This window comes from Typha angustifolia, chromosome 5 (genome assembly GCF_048772165.1).
Source record: "Typha angustifolia cultivar Huaian chromosome 5, ASM4877216v1, whole genome shotgun sequence".
NCBI lineage: Eukaryota > Viridiplantae > Streptophyta > Magnoliopsida > Poales > Typhaceae > Typha > Typha angustifolia.
Window position 1 is genome coordinate 2216294 of NC_133243.1, and position 20222 is coordinate 2236515.

General features: G+C 35.0%; 1 protein-coding gene across 1 annotated transcript in view; it reads left to right on the plus strand.

Moving 5' to 3' along the window:
• LOC140760047 (probable cadmium/zinc-transporting ATPase HMA1, chloroplastic) overlaps window positions 1-19481 on the plus strand; it is a 43759-nt gene extending 24278 nt beyond the window's left edge. Inside the window, exons 5-13 of the mRNA XM_073096838.1 lie at window positions 1502-1697; window positions 2675-2787; window positions 5461-5702; window positions 5998-6100; window positions 7282-7446; window positions 13820-14036; window positions 14637-14824; window positions 14909-14995; window positions 19113-19481. Coding sequence (XP_072952939.1) covers window positions 1502-1697; window positions 2675-2787; window positions 5461-5702; window positions 5998-6100; window positions 7282-7446; window positions 13820-14036; window positions 14637-14824; window positions 14909-14995; window positions 19113-19292 — 1491 coding nt within the window. The 3' untranslated portion in view covers window positions 19293-19481. The remainder of the gene's footprint in view (window positions 1-1501; window positions 1698-2674; window positions 2788-5460; window positions 5703-5997; window positions 6101-7281; window positions 7447-13819; window positions 14037-14636; window positions 14825-14908; window positions 14996-19112) is intronic.
• Window positions 19482-20222: the final 741 nt, after the last annotated feature.

Sequence of the window (20222 nt, forward strand, 5' to 3'; positions counted from 1 at the left end):
GAACGTACCTTTTTTTAAACAAACATAATTTGAAGTCTCACTTCTTTGTATTTTAGTGCTTAATCTATATAAATTATATTTAAAATTTTAGAAATCCAAGGGAAATTTTAGTTTTCCGCAAGTTATTTTCCTTAACAAATTGGTTCCAAATTTTTTTTTGTGGAAAGATTATTAGATTAGAATCTAGGAAAATTTGTACATAACATCTTGCTTTATAATGTAATTATGGTTTACACCCTGTATTTTTACTATTTGTAAATTGAGGCCTATAATTTAGTAAATATGTGCAGAAAATACTCCATGTTAGATTTGAACTAACACTGTGAAAATATTTAATCACAATTTCAGCAAATTAAATAATTGAACAGATATTTAATTTCAATTTCAGCAAATATTTAATCTCAATTTTAGCAAATTAAATAATTCAGCAAATATTTAATCTCAATTTTAGCAAATTGAATAATTCAACAGATATTTAATTTTAATTTCAGCAAATTAAATAATTCAGCAAATATTTAATCTCAATTTCAGCAAATTAAATAATTCAATAGATATTTAATTTCAATTTCAGAAAATTAAATAATTCAGCAAATATTTAATCATAATTTCAGCAGATTAAATAATTCAGCAAATATTTAGTTACAATTTTAGTAAATTCAGCAAAGAACAATTTGGATTTTAAAGAGTTATTATGTAGAAAAAAATCAGTAAAGAGAAGAAAAAGAAGAGATTAGAGAGAAGAACATCAAAAGAAAAAGAGATTAGAGAGAGAGAGAGAAAGAAAACCAAAAAAAAATGAAAAATTATGATGCAGTGAAGGAGAAGAAGAATGATAGAAGAAAAAAGAGAGAATAAAAGAAATTAAAAAACTGAGAAAAAATTTAATAAAATTATAAAATTATATACCGGAGTTTGTTAGAACTAGATCTGCGTCGCTGGAGTTCGTCGGAGTTTTTGTCGGAGCTAGATCTCTCCGTTAGAATTTAGAAAGAGTGTGAGAGTTGGGAACTTTGAAGAAAATGAGAAAGAATGAGTGAAAGAGAGAAGAGAGAGAAAGAGTGAGAAAAAAATAAAGTTGTCTGGCTTGGCTTGGGGACGTCAATAATTGATGTCCTTGGGTCGGATCTGGTTAAGATCCATAATGGATCTGACTCAGTTTAACTAAAACAGGCCGATCTCGATCCGGACCAGCCGATCCGACGAACCTTGATTTTAAAGTGCAAAAATAAAAAGATAAAAATAGAAAACCCGTGTCGACTAGCACTGGGCATACCGACCGGTATAGCTAACCTAGTCAATATCGTTTATGGTGTAATAGCTCTACATCAAGAAATTTAACCTATAAATTCCATGTGTAATTTATGTTGGATTTAAGTTTTCAGTGCTCAGCTAAAAGGGAATATTCTATCTGTTATGTTTTCAACTCTTTCACAATATGTTCATATAGTGCTATTTCAATAATTTCCAAGATATTTATTTCCATTTAATTTACCATTTGTAGGTGACAAAGTCATGGGAGCATTCAACATTAAATAAAATTGTGCAGTTAGCTGAAGAAGGTCAACTAAACAAACCAAAGCTACAACGATGGCTAGATGAGTTTGGTGAATATTACGGCAGAGCAGTTGTAGCTATATCTTTAGTTGTAGCTCTTCTTGGACCGTTTCTTTTTAAATGGCCCTTCATTGGCAACTCAGGTTTCCTACTAGACAATTTTTTTGCTCTGTTCCAATTAGTTTGTTAATCTTTGGATTGTCAATTACAACCTATCTAGACTTTATTGTGGATATCCTGTTTACTATAAATGATGTGGGCATCTGCGTAAGTTGCACACTCAAATGAATGTAGTATCATTCATCATATTGTTTTTCATTTCATATGTTCATGACTCATGATGCTACATGGAAATCAACTGTATGATCCACCCAAAAAGCTAAAATAGTAGGAAACATTTTTGGGAGAAAACTGGCGTTGACATCTATTGATATGCTTTGGAAATATATGCAGATAACATTCACATAATCTTGCTTGTGCCCTCCAGAACTTGCTCTCTGTGAAAAGGAATTATATGTTGGTAAGATGAAAAGGAGCAATAAATTGATCTATTGATTTTTGTGCCAGGCTGAAGGTTTCCAAACTTGCACAACTTTCTTTAGGTAGATAATAGATTCATAATGACACTGAAGGCGTAGCCTGTTCTCTCCTGCAACTAATAGAATATGACCTAATATAGTAATTTTACTGTCTCCACTGTTACTTGCATCTTTTTGTTTTCTATATTTTGATAAAGCCAATCAGTACAAGACTTCCAAGTTCCAGACAATGTCTTCCAACTTGTACTGGAAAATGGACAGTGCATTAAGTTGATTACTCTGCACAGAAGAATTAAAGAACTTGATAATGTGATCAAATTGAATACGTCTACAAAATTTCTGCTGGTTATGAGCCTAAACATATGAAAGCTTTCATATGTTATCTAACAATTGTACAAAATTCTTCTCTACTTTTTTAAAAAATGGTGTATGTGCTACAGATGCAGTTTTTTCGTCTTTTTCTTTTATTACAGTGACATTGAAGGTTATATTATATATAATCCTCGACATTGTGTAATTTTATCCTCATATGTTGAGCTGGAGGTCTAAATGACTTTTTCTTGAATGTGACTTCCTTGCAGTCTCGAGGGGTTCTGTTTACCGTGCCTTAGGTCTTATGGTTGCAGCATCTCCATGTGCATTGGCTGTTGCTCCTTTAGCATATGCTACTGCAATCAGTGCATGTGCAAATAAGGTAATTGGCTATATCTCATTTTAATAATATCTTTAATTTCTGAATAACTGCTACTTCTTCAGCTGATCTTCCACTAGAAAAATATCAACATCTGCTGTAATCAACTAATGATGGTTAGTTGTTTAGTCTTTAAACCAATTTTCTTCTTAAATTACTGTTTATTTCTTTGTTATTCTATTAGCAAATTCAGTAGGTTTTTAAAATAATATGGACAAAATTAAGCATGGAAATGCATTTGAATTTCAATTAAATTTGCTCTATTGATAAATGAAGTTGCTCAGGTTACTTTAATGATGCTCCTAGGTGAACTACTTTGGAGTTCATTCCTCTAGCCTCTAGGACATTCGCATGAGACCACATAGCTTTAATACCAAATTGATGTGTGATAAGTGAAGACTGGGACCCACAAATTAAGGTTCACAGCAAAGGGTAGTATTAGAACAGCAAGTTCAGGTTTGAACTTTTAAATGTTTAATAAGGATTGTTCTGTGTGGATTTTAGTGCCGGGAGTTGGTTTGACACTAGATTTTGTTTTGAGATGAAGTATGCTAGCTTCCAGATAGCTGGTTTAGGATAATAGCTGCAAGATACGGTCCAAGTCTGGATTTAGCCCAAGTCCAAGTTAGCTTGAGTCCATGAATTGTAGGAATTTACAGTCTGCGCAGTTCAGGGAGAGTAATCAGCAAATATTCATTCGATATCCAAAAAATATGAAATTAGATGGATTAGATCGGGGATGTCATTATCTATGTTTTCCGTATTTGGACTTTCTACAGTTTTAGATTCTATCTAGGGCAGAACTGCAATCAAATCTAAGGTAGAGACAAAAGTTGGATGGATATAATTAATTCTTAGTTTGTTTTAGCTACCTCAGGGCTCTTTATTTTATTTCCTATAAATATGGCCTTATGGCTTATAACCCTAGGCATCAAATGGAATGATGAATTGAGTTGATTTAAATATTTAATCTTCTCTCCAACTCTCTCATCTGTGTATTCTCCCCTCTTGTCTCTCTCAGCCCTAGCCGTCTCTACCACCCATATGACTTTTTTCCTTTCCTTGGCCGTCGTTGGCTTATCATTGCTGCTGCCAGCCATCTACCCACAAGGCCAACTCCCTCACACGCCAGCCACCATCTAGCCGAGAGCCTCACTACCATTGTCTCTCCTCCCTTCCTTTTCTTGCTTGCCCATCTATCCACCCGGTTTTCATCACTGCACACCTAGAATTTCTAGTACTCTACAAGGTTACGACCCTCTATAATTGGGCCAAATTTGAAAGTGCCTTATTGAACTTTCATTAGTGTCACTTAACTCATTTTAGTAATAATTTATTGGAATTTGCAACTATTATTTTTTTGTCCAAAACTATCAGTGAAGGTAATTTTTTATTACAACTGTTAAAACTTTTGACAATTTGCAGTATATTATCTCTTTTTGAAAATTTAAATGCCCAGAATGTAAATTTAGAATGATTGAAATAAAAGAAGCGTAAGACAAAATGATTTTCACAAAAGCTTGTTTTTCTAGTTAGTTGTTGTAAAACAAAAAAAGCATTTTGGTCTTTCTATATTAAAATTTATGTCTGTCAGGTAGTTGCATATAGGTTAGAACTATAAGGGTTAACAAAAAATGAAAGTCCAAGGAGGCACTCTAAATTTTGGCCTAACCATAGGGGTGAAAATTGTATTTGGTATTTTGTGTGCTTTTGGATGTGCATATTGAGACAATATGGTAAATTGGAAATTACTGAATGTGCAACTCGTCGCCTCCAATTTTTGTTGCTTATCAATGAGCTGAATTAAGGTCAACTACAAATTGCAATAACCATTGTCTTGATCATCACCATAGTATCATTTGCAGTGGATGAGTTTGCCTTGATTAGAAACACTGCGTAATTTTCTTTATTAGAGTTGATCTGTTTTGATCACTTGTAGGATTTTATTTCTAATGTTGTGAAGGAAAAAAGTCTTGGATCCATAATGTTTAGTTGCCATGTTGTAGGTCCAAGGTAAGCTCACATTGCTGCAAGAACTGCATTGTACAACTCCATCTTTGTAACCTTATCGAAAATAAAAGCTGCATTGTAAATTGATCTATTGCATCACACAACCATAGTCATTTAATTGGGCCAGGTGATGTGGATATCTTTTTTCCATCATTGTGACCTGACATTCTGTAATTTTCTTCTTATCAAATGCCAATCAACAGTTCTCATAACCTATAATCTTATTAGAGGATTTGACCTTTATTTTTCTTTTCTAGATGGATCTCTAACTTTGCCTTCATTGCTTCGAAGAGGATGTTTGTGTATTCATATTTTTAATTTGTGTTGTTGGCTTTATTTATCACAGTTCAGTTCCCTTTTTATGTCTTAGCTTAAATCTGTGATAAGGCGTAGTGTGTATTATTTTCCTGTGATGCCATTAGATTCTTCAAAATTTGAATCATATCTTATTAGAAGTCTTGCAATATATCTAGAATTAGGATGTTTTGTGAAGCTAAAATATGCAATTGAGGAGATCAACTTAATCTACATTATTGTGTTTCAAATACATTTCATAGATGATCATCCACTTACTAGGTTTCAAATTTCCTATGTCAGAAAGCTGCTCTTTCTGAAGGTTATATTGCACATTTGGAATTGTGTGTTATGTTTCCTTCTTCTCTGTAGGGTGTTTTGCTGAAGGGTGGGAATGTACTAGATGCCCTTGCTGCTTGTCAATCAATTGCATTTGATAAAACTGGTACACTAACAACAGGGAAGCTTATGTGTAAAGCAATCGAGCCCATTCATGGACATTCTGAAATGGAGAGTAGATCTGAAGACGCATCTTGTTGTGTCCCTAACTGTGAAAGAGAAGCTCTAGCTGTAGCGGCAGCCATGGAGAAAGGAACTACGCATCCTATTGGCAGGTAAAGTTTAAGCATGTAAACTTCCTCATGATTGATTTAGTTAGGATTAGCAGGACATGTTACTAGGTAATAAACAAACCCTGAATTAGACAAATGAACTTCTTCTTTTCCTTAATGCTTAAAATGCATCTTGTACTCTCGACTATAAATATCTGTATATTTGATAATCTGATGCTCTTTCTTCAGGTTATAAGCCTGCTTACTGTTTAGGTGTTTTTAGATGAAGATCTCAAAATTTCATTGCCTACTTAAGAATTGTGCTTTCCACTTATTCTGACAACTGCACGATGAACAGAGCTGTTTTAGATCACACTCTAGGGAAAGTTCTTCCAGAGGTTGCAGTTGAAAGTTTCGAGTGTTTACCCGGTAGAGGTCTTGTTGCAACTCTCGCAAGGAAGGTAGGCAGTCTATGCTATCTAAATGATCTTTGTATTTGTTTTTCTCAATTCCATTCTGTACAATAAGTACCGCGTAATATTGGTTTTCTATCAAATCAACTGAAATGATATGGAAAATTGCCTTCTTCTTTAAAGAAAAAGAACCAGTGTGGGTATGATGGTAATATACCGTAATTTCTTAACAGATTTTGCATATCTCTATGACTGTATGTTCTTTCTGACCATGATTTTTAATTGTTATTAATCTGTCTCAATCTAATTTAGTGGCATTACTCTTGAATCCTTTTGTCAACAGGATCCACTTTCCTCACCTTGATGGTCTGCCCTTCCTCTCACACCATGTCTTCTAAATGAAGAGGCATGATAAATTGAGAAACTAATCCTTTTTCTCTTATCTGAGAAAAGGTCAGATTTTACTCTTAGTTGCACGAATGGCCAGACGAGCATAGACTAGCTAGTTTTTTAAGTATATATTCGTACAGTCAGATTATTCATAATTTAGTTGCAAGCTCCAGTTACTGATTGAGATACAGCGTGGGGTTCACCTACTAAGAAGAAAAGAATACCATACTGCATTTTCTCATTCTGTTTCTTTGTTATTCCTAGGATACTTATATGTGAGTTACTCAGATGAACTCAAAGAAAAAAAAATACATCACACAAGAGACCTACTCATTTTCTTAACTGATTTTATAGTGAACTATAGATATTTTCTTTCCATTTACAAGTTTCCTTGCATTGCTACTTGAGAATGCTTCTTAAGTAAACTATGATTAACATGAACCTTTCGTTTTCTGCCTGATGGATTTCAAGTAGCTAGCTGTACTATCTTGTTTCATAGTTTTAGTGAATAGAATGTGAGAATTTGAGAAATACAGTAAACTTTAGAAGTTCAGATTGTTTAGTTACCTTTTCCGCTTGAAGCAATTCACTTTTCTTGGATCATGATGATTGTGATATTGAAATATCATTTAACTTTAACTATTAATTCAACTCAATTTGATTATCATACTTTTCAAAGTAAATTGCTTTTTCTGTCCTGTTTGGATTGAGTTTGAGACTGGTAAGTACTTTAGCAAGTGTAATACTTTTTTCAATTTACATGACTGTTTGTATTGAAAATGCAATTATGCCAAACCCATATTGTGATTAGCTTGACACTGGCCTATCTCTTTAAACAGCCAGGAAATGGTGACAATGAGCCTTTGAATGCATCACTTGGTTCGGTGGAGTACATTGTTTCTTTATGCAAATCTAATGATGACTCTGAAAGAATAAAAAATGCAGTAAAGGCATCTGCCTATGGTCCTAATTTTGTTCAAGCCGCTCTATGTGTCAATAGAAAGGTAAGATACGCCTTCAATTCAATCTTATGTTTTGAATATGATCTCATTTGTATTAATTTTTTCTAATATGAAATAAAAACCTGCTACTTTGAGCTCTTCATGATTATGGATTTACTTCTATGTTAAACATGCTGAAAGCTGTCAATTATGATTGATGCACTATAGAGCACGGATGCGGATACCAGATATAGATAAAGGGATATGACAAATCCTTAAAAGACAGGACACAAATATGGCAAGGATAGAACAGCAAATAAATTAATAAACTATATTTGCAATCTATTGTCAACCAACGTAATATATGGCAAAAAAGTGCATATCATTCGATCAATAATAAACTATTCATAGCACCAAAATAGTGCCAAAAGTTCATAAAGAAAGTCACCAACCGTGTTCCATCATTACATAATATATATACTAAGTAAGTACATACGCCATGCCACCAAATGACCAAAAGTGCTCGGACAAATAAAACTAGAAGAGCCATTGCTACTAAATTGATAATTCATTTTCTTCTTTAACTTCCTCATTCTTGCCCTCATTGCCATCATTGGTGAATACAACACTCCTAAATCTGGTTCATCAAGTGAGAGCTTGACAATTTCTAACACATCCTCTCTGTTGAACGAAACAAATGCATCTCCCCTCAACATCCCACATCTTGGTCAATTCCTTTACAACATGAAGATGACCATGACTATCCAAGTAAATCGAGTGCCAAATTTTAAGGTGTTGGTGCACAAGCACTATGGATAAGCCACCACTTCTTTGATTCAATAGCTTCTTTATCTTCAATAGAGTCATGATCTTGAAATCCTCGGTGACGGTTCAGAAATTAGCATATTCATCATTCATAATTCTTTTCTCTAAATATGGAAAGAACATTTTTAAACATTTATTTCTCATACGCGAGATCCTTAAGTCCTGTGCGGAGGAGTATAGTTTGGATCCTCTCCATTCCAAGATCCCCTATAGTACATAGTAAGACAAACACCCAAATAAGTTACATAAAAGAACCAAAGGAAACTATGTAAATTATTTTAGGATATTGATGTTACCTTGGATTCAAACTATGCTAAACAATAAAGAGGTATATTACTTGATGCGGATATCAATGACATATTACACGAGCACATGTATTAGTGTAGTTTCTTCTTTAGAAAATTAGTCTTAAGTCAATTATTTTTATTATATATTTGCTATATATGGTGTTTAGGGTTATATTTGCTTTTTTTGCAATTGTTTAGGGTGGGATTTGCTTATTGTTATATAGGCTGTCTTTTTACGAAATGATGATGGGTTAATGAAGAAATTAAATTTTTTTGAGATTTATTTCCAATGTGAGTTTTGGTGTGAAACTTTAGTTGCGAATGAAGGAGTGAAATCCCATTCATTTTCTCTTCCTAACCATCATCATTCTTAGAATCCTAATTATCCTATTATTTCACATTATTTTGGTATTAGAATAATGATTTTTAGGATTTGAATCTTCTCCAAACCATCCTTTTCTCTCTCCATCACCTATTAATTTACCTGTGTTACCTATCTTCCCTAACCTTTATCACCATTTTCACCAGGTATAGATGGCCCTCCTTCCAGGTTTTGTGCTGCTTTACACTTGTCATTCGTTCGATACTTGCATCATGAATGTCGTTGCATTATGAACTCTACCACGTCCGCATGAGGATATCACTATTGTGGAAGAACGAGAACCAATCATCATTACGAAATTGCGAAGCCAGATCGGATTAGACGTGGAGTGCTCGTGCATAATCCAATAGTCCATCACCAAAATCAACCTTCTTCTTTGTTGTAGACTCCCCATAGCTAGCAATTTCTCTACCGACGTTGTCGTCACCAGCAGTGCTCTCCACCGACGCTGACATTGCCAGATTCTCTCTCCACCACCTTTCTGAACTCCGTACCTACCATCACTTTCTTGTAGTCGCCAAGCCCCATCCACTACTGTCGCGTCCTCGTCGACTTCTTTTCTCGTCCCCATAATCGGTGGTCTTTTTAAAACTGAGAACAAGTCTTGACATTAGGAAGATTTGGGTTGAAACCTTAACTTGAGGGTGAAGGTATGAAACTTATCTCTAAGCATGATGATATTTGGCTTGACTAAAGTGACTTGGAATGGTAAGAGCTTGATAGGCTAAAGCAGTACGAGGAAAGTCTCACTTTACTGCTCAAAGTCACCAAGGACAAGTCTTATCGTTAGACAAACTTGGGTATGAAACCCTTGTTTAAAGGTGGAGATGTGAAACCTATCCTTGAATCTGATGATATTTTGCTCGAATGAGGTGATTTGGAATGTCAAGAATCTGTGAGACTAGAGCAATATAAATACTACAGAGGACACTTGATAGAGTTTAGTTCTCTCCCTCTCGGGGAGAATGATGCGGACATCAATAACATTACATGGGCACATGTATCAGTGCAATTTCTCCTTTAAGAAATTAGTTTTAAATCAATTATTTTTATTATATATTTGCTATTTATGGTGTTTAAAAAGGTTATATTTGCTTTTTTGTAATTATTTAAGGTGTTATTTGCTTATTGTCATTTGTAAGATCTATATATAGGCCATCTTTTTACTCAATCGGGTTTAATGAAGAAATAATTTTTTTTGAGATTTATCTCCAATGTGAGTTTCGGGTGTGAAACCCTAGTTGAGAATGGAGGTGTCAAACCCCATTCTTTTTCTCTTTTTTTCACCGTCATCGCTCTTAGAATCTTGACGGTCCCATTGTTTCACATCATTTTGGTGTCAGAGCTAGGTTTTTTAGAATTCAAATCTTCTCCAAATCACCATCTCTCTCAGTTACCCATTAATTTACCTGTGCTATCCATCATCCCCAACTTTTATCACTATTTCCACTGGGTATAGATGGGCCCGCCTTTCAGGTTCTATGCCTCTCTACACTTGTCCTTCGTTTGATACTTGCATTACGAATGCTTGATCATCACGAACCTATCACATTTGCATGAAGAGATCACCGTTGAGGAGGAACGAGAAAAATTAGCCATCATTATGAAATTGTGAAGCAAGATCTGGCCAGACGTGGAGTGTTGGTGCATCATCCCATAGTCCATCATCACCTAAATCAACCTTCTCTACCATAGGAGAGCAAAAAAAGAAATCAAATTTCAAAGAATTTTGAAAACTTTGAAATTTCGAATTTCAAATTTCATGGATTTCAAATTTTTGAATTTCAAATTCTAATGCCTTATCCTTTCTTTGAGAATCTTTTTTTTTCCTAACCCTCCCAACAAATCTTGACTATCTAAAAACTACCCAAGCCTATCCCAAAATTTTTTATTTTAAATTTTCCCCACAAAATATCAAAAATTCTTTCTTTTCTTCCTTATCATATCTACCAAAATTTCGAATCTTAACTTCCCTCAAAATACCAAAATTCCCTCACTTTCTCTAACCTACTGAACTCAAACTCACCTGAATTCAAACCTAACCTAAACACAACCAATTCAGCTCACCAACTCAATCCTCAAATCTATTAGCACCCAACCTAATCCAATCCATTAGTCTTAACCCCAACCAATTCCACCTATTAGCTTTAAGTCGTCTTCAACCTCAACATATCTAAATCTACCCTAACTTGAGGGTGAAGGTCTCTATTTCTTCTTTCATCGGACTCTCTATAGCTAGCAACTTCTCTACTGACATTATCACCGCCAGCAGTGCTCTCCACTAATGCTGTTACCGCCAGTTTCGCTCTCCACTGACACCGCTAGAGTTGCTCTCCACTACCACCGGTGCCATCTTCTCTGAACTCCACTACCTACCATCACCTACTTGTAGCCTCCAACCTCCATCCATCGCTGCCACGTCCCTATTGAATTCTTCTCTGATCCCCATGATCGGTGCCCTTTCTGAAATTGAGGATAAGTCTTAACATCAAGAAGATTTGGGTGTGAAACCCTAGCTTAAGCGTGAAGGTCTAGAACCTATTCCTAAGCATGATGATATTTAGCTTGACTGAAGTGACTTAGAGTAGTAAGAGCCTAATAAGCTAATTAGAAGAAGTTGCAAATGGTATACTAGAAGTTCCATGTTGAGCTGACATTGGCAATGGTATTGACTTTGGCATAGAGTTCTTTATATTTAACTGAACCTGCTCTATAATCCTTTTTATTTTCACAATATGGTGACTATTTATGTAAGGAATAGACCAGGTATGTAGGGCTGATCTAGGGGTGTGGATGGAGGTGGGGAAGGCTGGTGAATGAAGTGGAGAACGGCCAAGGGTTTGGATGAAAATGAATGGATGGATTAGGGCGTAAGGAAGGTGGCTAGGTTGCAAGAGAAGGATAGAAAGGAAGGTGAGTCACACCTTAGGGTCAAGGGGGTATGGCCAGTCGAGTAGGTGGTCAGCAATGGTGGATCCTAGGAAGATCTAGGTCAACCAAGCTTTGAGGAAGGAGAAGAGAAGAAGAATAAGAGTCCAAGTTTTTTGATAAATCAATAATGAAAAGAAGCTGCCGAGGCTAGCTAATCATCCAAAAACTCTAGCAAAGTCTTATTACAACTCAACTTTTCCATCGCGTGTTCGAACGCACCCCGATCACATTTGAATGCCTCAAATCAGGTCTATGGATTTGCTAACGTGAATCAGGCATTCGAACGCCAACCATTTGCATCGATTGCGTTCTAACGCCCCAAAACAAGTCTTTGAATTTGCAAACGCCAACCATTTGTATTTGAACGCAGTCGCCAGAAACTATCTTATTTTCCTAAACACCTAGTAAGCAATTAACAAGACTTTAAGATCTAAAAATGAAATGCAATGCATAATTAAGCAAAAGCTAAAAGTTAAGGTAACTAGGGACTCCAATGAACCGTCACAATTAACTTTAGGGCATGTTTTGATTCCACATCTACTAATTCTTATCACATGAGCCTTCACTCTATAGCAAGATCCATCATATGTTTGATGACAATAATTGCGCCGAAACCTTGTATTACCTCCTTCTCCCCATCTTTTCCAATTTGGTTACATATTTCAATGTGAGGCGCTGTCATCTACCGCCGCACTCTACTAGTACTAGAACTCATACTTTCAGTAGCCATTTCTGTCTACGTTTTAACACTATACTAATCTAATTGTTAGTATTCAGTTTCTCTTCTCTGAAATAAAACAGAGAATTCTACTAATCATTCACATTCCACAACAATTGAACATTTAAGAAGATGAAACCACATCATTCAAGGTAAATATAAGTAGCTGAACTAGGAATCTAAAGCAACAGATTGGAAACAATTCTGTAAAACGAGTCTCTATCTGAAAAAATTGTGAGTGAGAGAGGATTAATTAAACTATAATACTTAAGTAACCATATCAGAATTAAGTAACCTTACTTAATCATCTGATACTTAAGTAACCATATCAGAATTAATTAAACTGCAAATAAGGTAGAGAAGAAAAATCCATTGAAGAAACTGTGCACAATTTTAAAGGAAAAAAGTTCAGAGAACAAGGGAGAAAAACTGAGAGAAATAAAAAGAAAAAAAACTGAGGTACGAAATGGAAAATTGAATTTGAGAAGGGGAAGTGGAAGAAATCTGATGAAGAAAATTCAAAGAAGAAACTAAGAAGAAATTGAGGAAAAAAAGAGTCAATTAGAAGGGAGAAGAAAATACCATTGTGAGAGAGTGAGATAGGAAGATCGTCGCAGTCGAGTGTCGAGGTAATGCTGTCGTCGGCGGCTGGTTTGTCGAGAGAGAGAGTGGGACAGCTAGGGCATGAAATGTTTGAGTGGGGGAGAAAGAACGGGGAGGAGAACGAATTGGGGTGGGAGGTGGGGGGTGGGTAAGTTAATAAGCTTAACAGGTTTATAAAATTAAACCCGCTCGATTACCCAAATAAACTCAAAATACATATCCCTAATGTATCCATCTGTAGCCGATAATAAAACTTTATTATTTTAATTTAGGATACTCCGAAAACGTATATGATACGGATACTTACCCCAATTTGGGGTATTTGTGCTTCACAGATAGTATGTCTTGTCAATTGCTTACAGAGTAAGTCTTTATATGCTCATCATTTAGTACTAAAAATCCTGTGAAATTATGCAGAACATTTTGCCAACTAACATTGCATGATTTAGTAATGATGTCTACTATATTTTGATCTTATTATTTTGTAACTTTAACGTGAATATTGTGCATTTGTATTTTTCAAGTTGATTTTTTTAGTTTCACTGATTTCTGTAATTATCTTCAGCTGTAAATAGTGGTTTTGCTAATGGATACAAATAATGACTTTCATACACAATGGGATTTGAATGTACCAGTAGACTTATTTAGTCAGTAAAGCGTGATCTTTATGAGGTTTAATCTTCCTTTTAGGTTACACTCTTCCACTTTGAGGATGAACCTCGTCCTTGTATTGCTGAAGTTATATCTATTCTTAGAGACAAGGCAAAGCTACATATTATGATGCTAACTGGTGATCATGAGTCGAGTGCTTGGAGAGTTGCTAAAGCTGTTGGTATCAACGAAGTGCATTGCTCCTTGAAGCCTGAAGATAAGCTCAATCAAGTCAAAACTGCTTCAAGAGATACAGGTAGTGTAGAGAGAAGTACTGCATACCATTTTATTTGATTTTCAACTATAACCATGGAATATCATGCTATTTTACAAGTACTTGATTTCAGACCTGAGATACTTTCACTCTTTTAGGACCTCCTGAAGTCACTAGGAAAGAATCGGCAATCAGGAGTGACCTGGAAATGATCCGCATATTGTAATCACCGCTTAATTGGAGAACGAACATCTAGTTGAAAAGCTGACCTGTAGTTCTTTAATCTTATTCCATTAACTGTCCCTTTTCCTTAGTTGAATGAAGAAAAAATCATTCAGGCAAAATCAATTAGTTGTGTCATAATGTTCTTTCTGTTACTCCTGCTGCTGCTTTGGTGGTTGGCATTGTAGTTCTGGGTCATGTAGTAGTGGATTCAGGTTGATTAATTTCCATTGTTGAATGATCCTGAAGATTATCCTTGTCTACTTTTGCCGCAGCTATATATTTACTATTTTATTTGAAGATTTTGTATTATCGAGTGTCTGTGCTAGATTTCGTTTGGGAGAATATTTGGGCTACTGGTCCAGCTTAACTTGCATTTAACAAGTGATTCATAGTGGTGCTTCCTTACTTGTGTTGCAGGTAGAGGTTTGATTATGGTAGGTGATGGTATCAATGATGCACCTGCTCTTGCTGCTTCAACCGTGGGTATTGTTCTGGCCCAACGTGCTAGTGCAACCGCAATAGCTGTTGCTGATGTTCTTTTGTTACAAGATAATATTTCTGCTGTTCCATTTTGTATAGCTAAAGCTCGTCAAACTACTTCATTGGTATGGTCTTTGTGATCTTCCAATCCTTTGTTCTCTGTCTATCATGCTATCTTTTGACTTTCCAAATTTCAATTGTATTTGCAGGTCAAGCAAAGTGTTGCACTTGCCTTATCTTGTATTCTTTTTGCTGCTCTTTCTTCTGTATTAGGATGTGTTCCTCTATGGTTGACGGTATGCTTTCAACTCTATTATTTCATATGCTTTCTCACTATTATTATCTGTTGGATATGATTCTTTACGTAAGTCACTTCCTACTGACTATTTAACTAGCTTCCATTTATAGCAAATTAATGCATCAGGTATAATGTCTCACTGAATTGGTAAAATCACAGAAAGCAAAAAAAAAAAAAAAAAAATCTGCATAAATTGTTGAATTAGTCTTGTTGGATCCTACATCATCATTTTCTCCACAACTAAATCAACAGAAGTGTTTGATATCTCAAATTTTATGGCAATTCCCTTGTAGCTTATTATCATGCATCTTCATTTGCTTTAATTTGAATAACACATTACTTTGATTAGAGCTTAAGAGCTTTTTATGACCGGAGAAGTTTTGCCTGGTTGCATGTGTTCATTGAAATTTTTCATTGTATATTGAAGCTTAGTATTGATATATATGACTATCCTGGAGAAATGATTGTAAAATTAGTAATATTGGTAGACAAGACTTCTCTTTGGTTGTTTGATATAATACTAGTTTACTTTTGCTCTATAGTTCTCCTTTTATAAGATTCATGTAGGTCTACCTTAAAATAGACTTTTCAGTTGTCTCATCTTTACGGATCTTCCTTAACCACCATTTTATCTGTTAATTCTTTATTTCTCACTTATATAAATTAATTATCTTATCTGGTCAATGACATCATATATATCAGGACAAGAACAATCAGTTTGTACCTATTGTTTTTCTTAACATCATATATCTGCAACTCCATTGAGCTTAATACTATTGAGGATCTTCAAGTTTTTAGCTGGATGTAGGACACTTATATGAATAAATGATCTCCAAGTTTCATATAGCTACATGTTTTATATCTTCTTAAGAGTTTTTTCATTTGTAGTAATTGAATAAAATCTTAAAATTTCGTGCACCATTTTGTTCTACTTCATTGGATATTCTGATTTCTGATACTTGTCTGACTCAAAGACACTGAGAAGTTCATCTGGTGGATGATTCTCTTTTCGGACTGTTTCTCACACAAATTATTGCATTAAATTGTTCCCTCCCAATCCAATGTCACTTTCGCTACAATGCAATAACCATTCTGGAGGCATGCAATTATGTGATAGAAATGATGTCCTCAAGAGGGGTGTTGCTTTATACCACATTATTTTATAAGATTTTGGTTCTGGGAAGTGGGAACTGGGAATTTTGTCAATCCAATGTGCACACTCTCTTTATTTCACCTATCAATAGGTGTCTGCAATTACAATATTCTTAATTTTAACATGATTTAACATAGGCTCTTGAAATATATAATGTGAATCATCTATGATGTTTGTCTCCTAAATCCATGTTGAAAGTCATCAATCTCTTCATATTAATTGTTGTCCTAATCTAAACTTCTAGTAAATCGTTGTTCAGTCCTTAAACTACCATTATCTTCTTTTCCTTTTTTTGTTAATTAATCCTGTTAGATGACTAGTTGGCCTAAAAACTTTAGCTATTATGTAACGAACTAGCAATATATGTCATACGTTTAATATGCCCTCTCACATGCAGCTCTATGCACTGTATGTTAACAGATTAAAGCTAATGAGTGTGCAGCCCTCTACACTGAACAAAAATAAATAATAGAAAATAGGGATTAAGCTAAATGATGTTTGAACTTTGGACCTATAGAAAAACACTCTGATATCATGTTAAATAACTTGTTGTCCCAGAAACTTAACTTGTGATATATGGATCAACAATGTATACCGCAGTTTTAACAAGCCCAATTGAGAAGTTGCTTGATTAAATATCAGCCCTCTATCCTTGTTTTCCATTTGAGGTTGCATAGTTTCTAGACACTTTACCTTCTTGTCTTATTTCAGCAAATAGTTTGCATAAGCAAGATTTTATGCAAGGTGTTGAATATAAGAAAACACCATATTTATGTTCACACTGAGATGCAACAATTGAGCATGGGAAAGATCAGGGAAAAACAAAATACGTTTTGCTAAAAGCATGAATACTAGCCAATTTACTCGCTTCTTTTCTCTCTGTCTCTTTTCATGTTGCTCTCATCCCCAAGAGCTGTCAGCGAGTCGTGCAACTTGTCATGCCAAGTATAGGACAACACTTAAATCCTTTGCTTAAAATATCAATTGAATGGCTGAAACAAAGCAATCGTTAAGTAATTTGTAGATTAGACATTATACGTAATGGTTAACCTTTCATTTCACACATTTATTACTTTCTATAGTCTTCTAATGCTGCTGAATTTGTTATCTACTAGTATAGTCTTAAAGTCTTCTAATGCTGCTGAATTTGTTACCTACTAGTATATAGTCTTTCAAGGACTTGTAATGAAACATCCACCACCAAAAAAGCACCTGCTAATCACATGGGAATTTCCCATGTGGTGCTCATGTGACCCGATTAACATTTCCATATAGTATTAAAGCAAAAATTAGTTTTACTAAAAAAATATAAGTCCACAAGAAATAACTCACACAAAACATTGGCCACAACAAGCCTCCAGAATTATGTCCATACAACTCAAAATATCCAACATACTTAGGAGTAATAATTTATCTAACAAAGTCAATATAAAACAACTAACAATCAAGGAGTAGATAAATTCGTAATCCTCCTCTAGTTCTATATATATTCTACTAAAAGATGATGAGCATAAATATCCAGGAAGTGCAATCTACGATAGTCTAAAGATAATGTAAACATAATGTGTAACAGTCACAAAAATGCTTCGGTAATATGCAATCCAAATGTATGATAATGAAATCTCATTCATTGTCCCTTAACAACTTAAATAGATTATCCATTTTTCAAATGTCAAAATACAATTATATAATTTCATATCATATTTTTCACTCACAAAATTTACACTAATTGCTACTCGACATATCATAAGCTCACGAAAAGCAGTCACAAATATATAATAGCTTGCATAAAGCAATACACAACAATGAGGGATATATAACTAGTGATAATATTACTAGTACATGCTTGACGATATTGCATATGATCAAATCGGTTGTCTATGGTCATCAAACTAAGAACTCCAGTCGTAAGCTCATAAACCTTATATCTAATATTATCGGACGTAGTGGAATTAGGAGCACATAGCTCGAATTATTGCAGACAACGAAATAAGGAGCATGCAACTCAAAAAGATGCCCTAACCCTACGCCATAAAATACTGCTAGGTCTATAATCCCTTCCTCACATATATAAGTTCTTTTATTATCTTCGCCATGTGATGTTTAGGATAATTATAGCACACATGATTCTATAATGCATGGATCAGATCATCAGAAACACAATAAATAAATACAATAAAGAATAAGAGCTTAACGAATATGATGCATGCTATAATATATCTACTTTATTATAATAATTACCACATCATGTTACAGTCTATATTATTCCTAGACTATGGAAGATTTATTTGCCTAGAAAGTATATTTGAATTGCAATAAACTCTCCTCAAATGTCGATCTCCTATGTCTTGTGATCCTAATGGATTGGTTGGATTTCTCCTGTGATGCTCCAACAATGAACATGGTACGTTGAACACTTCAGCCTGAAAACAAAAAAGAGGAGGTTTTGGAAAGAAATACCAAATGAAAGGGTGGAGAAGAAGAGTTTTGAAGGGGGTTGGGTTTTGAAGAGGTGAGGATCTAGGGATTGGATTGATGATTCATCTCCCCCAAATCGTGGTGAGGATGGTGCCGGTCACGCCCTCTTGTAATGGGTAAACGAGAGGGTGAAGGAGAACAGTCACGCACGTGCCTTTGACATGCACCTTTGTTTTTTCTTTTTTTTTGGGTGTTGCATGTGAATGTTTTCTGTCCTTAGAATTATATTTCTTATTGAATTTTATAGATCCGTTTTGAACTACTAATCTGTTTCAGCTTCTATTTCTTTATCATCTTTTAACATAAGATTGTGCATATGGTACAATTCCTCTATTGCATAATCCCTTACAGAAGTGGATCGTTAAAGTCAACCCATGTAGTCCACATTACTCTTGATCAGAAATGTGTCTGCTTTTGGTTTAACAGAATTCAATTCTTAACTAACTATTAATATTTTTGATACCTTATGGTGGTTAAATTTCAGGTACTTCTTCATGAGGGAGGAACACTTCTGGTTTGCTTGAACTCAATCCGTGCTCTTAACGACCCTACATGGTCCTGGGTACAGGATCTACAACAGTTGCTCAATGGACTAAGAAAGATTGTAGTGGGTTTCTTCTGGAGGCCTGCCTCAGATCATATGGCGCAAGCAGTTCCAATGTAGATTATGTATGATATTTTACAACCATTACTATCACATCCTAATCATTGCCTTTTTTTTTCTCTGAATTGGATGTTAGGGATGTAGTGCAGAAGCTTCTATATGCTATTGAAGACAGCACTTTGTGAATCTGAGAAATCGAGAAAATGCCAAACATTCTTTTGTATCACAGTATATTACATCTCTCATTTATTGTTCTGCACTTAGCATTTCTATGCAGTGTTCAATAGGTTTATCTGGACTGTCAGTAAAGATTTCAGAATATGATCTTAGATTCACGATCGGGCCTCCGGTTTGGAAGCTAGGTCTACTGTGAACCTTTAAGGTTAATAGTGTCTTCGAGATTAAACAGTTGGATCGGAAAGATAATTTAGAGTTTGATAGATTTGGAGTGGGGGATTGAATCCACCTGAATGGATCGGCAAAAGGGTGGCTGAGTGGTGGTGGTGGTGGTGAAACTCGGCTAGGGTTGGTAAAGGTAGACTAATGGAGATGTAAGGTAGGTCGGGGTGTTGCGCACGATAGAGAAGAGGAGGGAAAAGTGGATTGTTTCTTAGGATCGAGAGGGGCGACTAAACGGAAGGCGGAGGAGCTCGGCCAACAATGGTAGTCGGCTATATTGAGGGATGTTGAGGGAGAAGATAGAGGAAGAAAAAGAAGAATTGATTCAATTTTCAAAAAAGTGACTAATTAGGTGCGCACCGTAACTATTTGTAGGTTGCTATCTGTGACTTCGTCAACCTAACCCACATTGTTTGGTCCAACTCTACAAACTTATGACACATAAGCAAATTATATAACAAAATACTAGAAAATAAATACTTAACAAGTGCTCTTTTGTTGGGCATTCCAACACCCCAATTAGAAAATCCTTATATTCTAGCAAACAAGCAAATAATTACTACAACTCATAAACATGGAATTATTAAGTAA